Here is a 7369-nt window from a genome sequence, read left to right as displayed (position 1 = left end):
AAACAAAATACAAAAAAATTATTTATTCTCAAGAATATGCAAAACACTCCCCAACCTTTCTTTTGTGAATTAAACAATTTAGAATAAGTAATCCTGTGAAATAAGTGATCCTGAAATGTTTGCTTTATGTAACATTGATGAATGCATACTTTTTATGGAAACAAAAATTGTAGATCAACATCTTGAAAATATCCAACATTAATTGCTTTTGAAATTTTCTGAGATGTTAAACCTAAAATAAAATAGAAGTAGAAATGTTTTCACCTTAATACGAACTTCATGGGCCTTAGGGGGTGCGACCTCTACCTCCTCAATGGAGAAAGGTTTGTTTGTCTCCCATAGCACAGCAGCTTTGCATTTTATGACCTGGAACATCAGACAGAAAGATGAAGGGTTTGCTATGAGTTATATTGTCTCTTCATCTTTGTACATGTATCTAGCCCCATGCCCATGAACCATACCCAACACATTCTCTATAGAAATGAGCAGTTTTGGTTACAAGAATAAAAATATCGGGGCCAGGGAGATAGGTCAGTAGAATAACCACTGGGTCCTGAGTTCAATCCCTGGGACTGTAAAAAAAAAATAAATAAAAATATCTTTTAAAAATTTGTGAAGCAATAACAGCTGGAGAGTCATACAATTACCTTTGTCAGACATTGAAATGAGGCTGAATACGTTTTTTTTTTTTTTTTTTTTTCCAAAATACATTCTTTTAGACGTTTCATAGTTTCTTCTTTTGCTCAAAAGTTTAGGACATCAGGATTCCTCATACTTTCCATTGCTGCCCTGGTGTTTGTTGTTTATCCACAACTGTTTATTTGTACATGAACTTTTAATTATCATTATTTTTGACAGTGTTAGTGTCCGTTCATATAAGAGCTGTTATTCCCTTGCAAAATTTTTTGCTTAAGTTGAAATGATTTTTCTCTTTTTTTCTTTCTTTCTTTCTTTCTTTCTTTCTTTCTTTCTTTCTTTCTTTCTTTCTTTTTCTTTCTTTCTTTCTTTCCTTTCTTTCTTTCTTTCTTTCTTTCTTTCTTTCTTTCTTTCTTTCTTTCTTTCTTTCTTTCTTTCTTTCTTTTCTTTTTTTTTTACATAGACTACAAACTGCTATACATGGTTTCAGGGTAAATCCTGAGGGGATCTGACTGACCTCATCAGATACAAAATTTACATTTCTTGTTATGTAGGTCTTCCTTTATCTTGATGTTAACAATCCAACAGAAAAGTACAAAAACAAGAAATAAAAAGTAAAGCCATATGAATATGCTGAGCTATAAAAGGCTCAAGTCAACAACTTCTGACATTGCCAGTCCTATGGAAAACCCACTACTATCATGGACTACTGGATAACATTGGATTATTTTGTTGAATTCACATGCCTACAATATTTAAATGACAGTGGAATACCCATCTCTGACAAAATTAAACAAAAAAAGGGTTACAAATGAAGGACCATTTTGTATTTTATATAGAAAATAGGATAGATATACAGCTACTTTCTCTTATCAATGAGAAGAAAGATTTGTACTAATAGTATTTGGACAGAATATCATGTTTGCATCTTGTACTATGAATAACTACTATGAAAACAACAGTATGCAATGTGTTATTGGAACTGCCTTCCTAACCTGTTTTGAAACTAATTGCTATTTGTTCCTCAATATAATGAATAAAAATATAGATAATAGAATAACCATTGTTAATAAGCTAATCTTGTTTTGAAAATCTGTAACATGCATTGTTGTATATCACTATTTCTGTCTTTGTTTCTGCTATTCGTTTTTGCTTTTGTTTTTACTCTTCAAAATAAAAATAGATTTAAAAATATAGTGGAAAGAAAAACAAATTTAAAAAAATTTTAAAAAAGAGCTAGATGCTGTATAGTTTAGGCTGGCCTTGAACTCATACAGCACAGGCTGACCTCTCACCAGTCCTCCTGCTTCAGTCTCCAGAGTCCTGGGAATACAAGTTTGTGACACCATGCCTGGAAGGACCTTATTTAATTGAATTCATTAATTTATTTAAATTTATTTATTTATTTATTGAGACATATTGTCCTTATAAAGTTCAGGCTGGCCTTAAACTCACTTTGTAGCTTAGGTTGGCCTGAAACTCAAAGTGATCTTCCCACACCAACTTCTTGAGTGCAGGGTCTGATTTTGAAATGATCTTATGCTAAGCTTCCTGCAAAGAATGACTTCTCCTTTTCCATTTGTTTATTTCTGCTCTGTAATTTTCTTTCTCTGCCCCTTCTGCACGACATGCTTATGTTATTCCAGTGAAATAGCTTTGACAGCCTGTTTTGGCTTTTAGATCAGATTTAAGCTAAAATTTCAGAGATAAAACATAGTATGGTGTGTGTGTGTGTGTGTGTGTGTGTGTGTGTGTGTGTGTACATGCAATATGCTTTTAACTACACATACATATTTCAGAAATTGGAGAATTATCTATTTGAATTTCTAGATATCTCATCTCCTACATTTATTTTTTTGTATGTTCAGCATTTTATTTTATTTTTTCCCATAATTTTATTGATAAACAAATAGCAATGAGACAGTTTCAAATCAAATTGGTAGGATAGTTTCAATAATTAACACATTGCATACATTCTTCCTAGTGGTTAATTGCTGTACAAGATGAGGACATGATATTCTATTTACAAACACCTTTAGAACAAATCCCTCTATTCATTAAGAGAATGTAACTATATATCTATCCTAACCACTTTGAATACGCAGATACAAAATGAACATTCATCTGTATGTCCCTTTTTTTGTTAAATTCCGTTATTTGAATGTTATAGGTATATAAACTCAGCAAAATATTCTAAAAGAGTCCAGTAGCCCATAATAGTATTGGGTCTTCTGCTTGACTGGCAATGTCAGAAATTGCTGACCTGAGTCCCCTACAGCTCAACATAACAGCATGGCTTTACTTCTTATATTTTGTTTTTATGCTTTTCTGCTGGATGGTTCAGACCAAGGTAAAGCAGGAACTATGCAACAACAGTTGTCTCTTTTGGGTCTGATAAGGTCAGTGAAATGCCCTCAGGATTTATCCTGAGATCCTGTACCTCAGATTGTACATCTTTTGTCAGTGCAGCCATGTGGATGAGTCACGGCCATTGCTTGGCCAATGTGCTCTCTGTGAAAGCCTGAGAGAATGTTTTCTCTCCAAGTGAAATAAAGATAAATGCTCATTTTCAGTGTTTAGAAATAAACCATGAAACCTGTCTTCATTATGGTAAAACATGCATTTATGAGAACGTGTTTCAAAGAGGATTAACGTAATTGGAAAGATGATAGGAAAATTCAGTTGAAATTGTTCTTCTGACAATTGATGTTCATTATTTAGTCATCAAATCTGTATAGAGAACATACACAGTGGTCAATCCCAAAACAAAAGTGAGAGATTTGGAATTGATGCACTAATAATGGATAGGTTGTGATTATTGGTGACCTTAGATTGGCAGGCTCATTGTGACCTGCATCACTATAAAAGCAGTGGTGAATTGTTGCCTTATTGTATAGATGAAATGTTGAGGCTCAACTGGCTTAATAACTGAGTGAAGCAGGCGCTTATTTCACTAAGCTATCTCTCTTGAGCTTTAAGGTTCTTTTTTACATGGTGATAAAGTAAAGGTAACACTGAATGGATCTCTTTGTTCTGGAAACACTGGCCAGAGCAGTTAACAAGAGAAAGAAATAAAGGGAATATTTCTTATTTATCAGTGTACTGTAGTTTTCAATTTAATTTCTTTGACTTGTTTCATTAGATTGATTCCTAAGTATTTCATTATTTTGAAAGGTGTGGCTTCTCTAATTTCTTTTCCATTAAATTTCTTATTGGTGTACAGGAAAGCTATTGATTTTTGATTAATGACTTTGTAGCCAGCTATATTACTGAATTTGGTTGTTAAATCCAGAAGTCTCTTGGTAGGGTTTTTGGGGTCTTCTATGTAGAGTATCATGGCATCTTCAATAATGATAATTTAACTTCTTTTTTTCTTATCATTATTCCCTTTCTTTCTTTCTTTCTTTTGTTACCTGCTCTGGCCAATGTTTCAAGGACAAAAAGATCCATTCAGAGCTACCCTTACTTTACCACCATGTAAAAAAACCGTAAAGCTCAAGAGAGATAGCCCTTAGTGAACTAAGGGCCTGCTTTGGCAAATGCAGGGATCAGGATCAATTCCAGGCACCAAATACCACTCTGCCCCCCGAACCCTTGGCACACTGAGCCAACCACCAAGACTGGATGTTGTGGTGCATGCCTGTAATCCCAGCACTGAGCAGGCTGAAAACAGGAGGATCACTACCAGTCCAAGCTACATAGTGTGACCCTATACCAAATACCCCCAAAAAGAGAAAAACTTGAATAACAACAATAATAGTAATTAACATGTATTTATTGCTTTCTAAGTATCAGGTATTCTTCTATATGTTTTATAATATTAATTTTGTAAATTCTCACAACTTCTTATGAAGTTGCTATTTCCATCATCATGTTGAAGAAAAATGAAATTCAGGAAGAATAACTTATGTGAAAGTTTACTACGTAGCTATGTGATCTGAGAGGATTGATTGCTTGTTCTGTTATTATTTTCCAAATGTACTTACTTTACATATGCTGCTTTGTAAATTCAGTATTTCTTTTCAACTGATTATTTGTCAATTTAATTTTTTTATTTCTATTTTGAAATGTAAAGTAGTATTGTAAATGGCACCCAGTAATGAATGAAATGACATGAGGTAGAACAAGAGCAGTGACAACTGGCCTCTTATGTCTTTCCAACAAGACTTGTGACATGTTCTGTCACTCAGAACCTCTCAAGAGAGTTCACAGAATGAGGTACTGGATGGAATAATTAATTCCTAAAATGGCAACTATTCTGGAAAGAGTTGTCCAGCCTTTTGAAATTAAACAATTAAGTAGCATAAATTAATCATATTGAAGGACTGCATTCAGGTCTTTGTTTCTTAAACACAGTAAAGAAACATGTTCCATAACAATAGAGCCAAATATCTGTGTTCTCAGTGCTAACAAGTGATTCAAGTTTTAGTAGTAGTAATTTTTCTTCAAATCTGATTGATTTTTGTTTGAGAAAATATTGTTTGATAGGATTTCTCCTGAAAATTCTCTGAATTGAAATATATATATATATATATATATATATACTCAAAAATGTAATATTCATGGATTTGTAATAAGAATATGATTGCTGAGACTCACATATTTAAATTAAGATTTCTTAGTATAAAATCAACCTTTGAATAAAGAAGTTTTATAATGTTAGGCTTACAAATCAATCACATTTACTTTGGAATAAACTGATAAACTTTTATTCAAAGTTGGAAATACTACTTCATTAGTTGAGAATATTTACATTCATCTCAGTGGTTGTCAAGATCTCTGTATTTCTGCTATAGTTCAGTGTTAATCTAATAACATATACTGTGAAATTATATTGCATTATTTTAAAGCAAATACTGATATTAGATTACGCATAAAAACTGTCATTTAAAATATTACATGAATGAGAATATACTTCAAGCAGTACAATCCTCAGGCTTACTTTTCCTGCGGTGCTCATGGTGCTCCTGTCTCCTCTGCAGACCAGGGTAATGAATCCCTGGGCTTCTCTCCTGCTCCAGTCCACAAGCAAATGTGTTGCACAAGTGTTCTGCTTGCTTAAGTAGCAGCCAATTTCACACGTGATCTGCTGTTTCAGCTGCATCTATGTTTATTCTCACTCAAATCGAGTCAGAATTAAAAGGCACAGAACTATCTTCCAAATCTGGTTTGTGACATAGCAACTGTACAGGAAACTTTGATTTCTGCACATCAATACTTCCTTCTGTTTCTCTCTCTGCCCCTCTCTCCTTCTCTTTCTCCATCCTCCCTTATTGCTTCCCCCCTCTGTCCTACTCGATTATAGTTCTCTCCTCCTTTGTCCTCACTAAGTTGTAATTGTGACTCTTCAAGGTGCAGTGAGGATGAAATTATAAGGATGGGGGAAATTAATAAAACCAAGTGACATTCTGGAGAACATGGTGAGCCCAAGCGTGCCCCTTCTTGGGAGCAAAGGAACAGACCTCAGGTGAAAACGAGGTACTCACTGCACTGGTGTTATTGTTACTCCCATTACATAGACAAGCTAAGGGAAGTTCAAATTCTGGGTCTTCAGAAATCCTTAGGCACTCACTTAGTCATCAAAGGACAGGAAGTGAGTGTTTTATTCTGAACAGCTGGACACTCTAGGCTAATGGAATATTTCTCTCTGTCTCTCTTGCTTTGTTTCTAAATGGACTCGATTCTAATTTATTTGTCTTTTAACTACACTTTCTACATTCAGTTTTCAGGTGACTAGCCTAAATCTTTTGTCTGACCATCAAGCAGTCAGTTAAAATCAGAGGGTTTTGCTTTTGTAGGTGTAGAAATGCATGCTACTAGCAAAGCTGTTCTGAAGCTGCTGAGTAGAAGCAGCAGAATGAGTCAAATCTGTCTGTTTCAGAAGCTCCCATTCCTTCCACTGCTATTTAAAAATGTTCTGGACCAACCAGAATCAAAAATATTCAGCTATTTCCCCACAATTGTAGTCTCTACATACTTAAGGCCTAGAAAGAAACACTGTAGAGACAAGAAGTTCCCTTATAAGTTTATTCATATTCTTCACTTTTTTTTCTTTCTATATTAGGACAGAGTCTATAGGGTCTCACTACATAGATCAGACTTGTAGTGATTCTCCTGTTTTCAGCCTCCCAAGAGCTGGCATTAGAGGCAGAAGCCATCACGCCCAGTATCAATGCCAGTCTCAGCACACCCCGGGGATGGGGCCAGAACTACTCACTGGGGATCGAACCCCGACCGCTGTGCTCTGCCAAAGTAGGTGCTTTAGTCTGCTGAGACATATTCCTCATTTTATGGATGAAAGGACTTATAGGTATGTGTGTCAGCAAAGTTAAGTATTGTCAGTTTACCATAATATGTTCTATCTTTAAAGTATTCCACAACTTTTGTGGTCGCCCATAAGTAAATGCCAATAATAATATGTGATAAAAGCAATCTATAGGAGAAAAGTCTCTTAATTACAAAAGAACACAGTTGGATAAGAAAGGAAAGAATAATCTAGAGAATATTGTAATCACATTAGCAAGATGCTAACTTTCAATAATTACTTTGACTGAAAGTAGGTTAATATTTTTTCTAGTCATAAGATATGTGGTTGGGGAGAAGATACTCTCTCAGGCTTTCACAGAGAGCACACTGGCCAAGCATTGGCCGTGACTCATCCACATGGCTGCACTGATAAAGGTTCTACAATCTGAGGTACAGGATCTCAGGACAAATCCTCAGGGCATTTCAC

At 34.8% G+C, this 7369-nt stretch overlaps 1 protein-coding gene across 1 annotated transcript in view; it reads right to left on the bottom strand.

The window, feature by feature from the left end:
• The window catches only part of LOC101592766 (alcohol dehydrogenase E chain), an 18398-nt gene extending 12680 nt beyond the window's left edge, over positions 1-5718 (bottom strand). The window contains exons 1-2 of the mRNA XM_004643701.2: positions 5579-5718; positions 265-366 (exon numbers count right to left, since the gene is read on the bottom strand). Coding sequence (XP_004643758.1) covers positions 265-366; positions 5579-5596 — 120 coding nt within the window. The 5' untranslated portion in view covers positions 5597-5718. The remainder of the gene's footprint in view (positions 1-264; positions 367-5578) is intronic.
• Between the last annotated feature and the right edge of the window lie 1651 nt (positions 5719-7369).

The sequence above is a fragment of the Octodon degus genome, unplaced genomic scaffold (assembly GCF_000260255.1).
Source record: "Octodon degus isolate 3935 unplaced genomic scaffold, OctDeg1.0 scaffold00183, whole genome shotgun sequence".
NCBI classification, from domain to species: Eukaryota; Metazoa; Chordata; class Mammalia; order Rodentia; family Octodontidae; genus Octodon; species Octodon degus.
The sequence above is the reverse complement of the archived record's forward strand: the minus strand, read 5'-3'. Positions and strand labels throughout refer to the sequence as shown.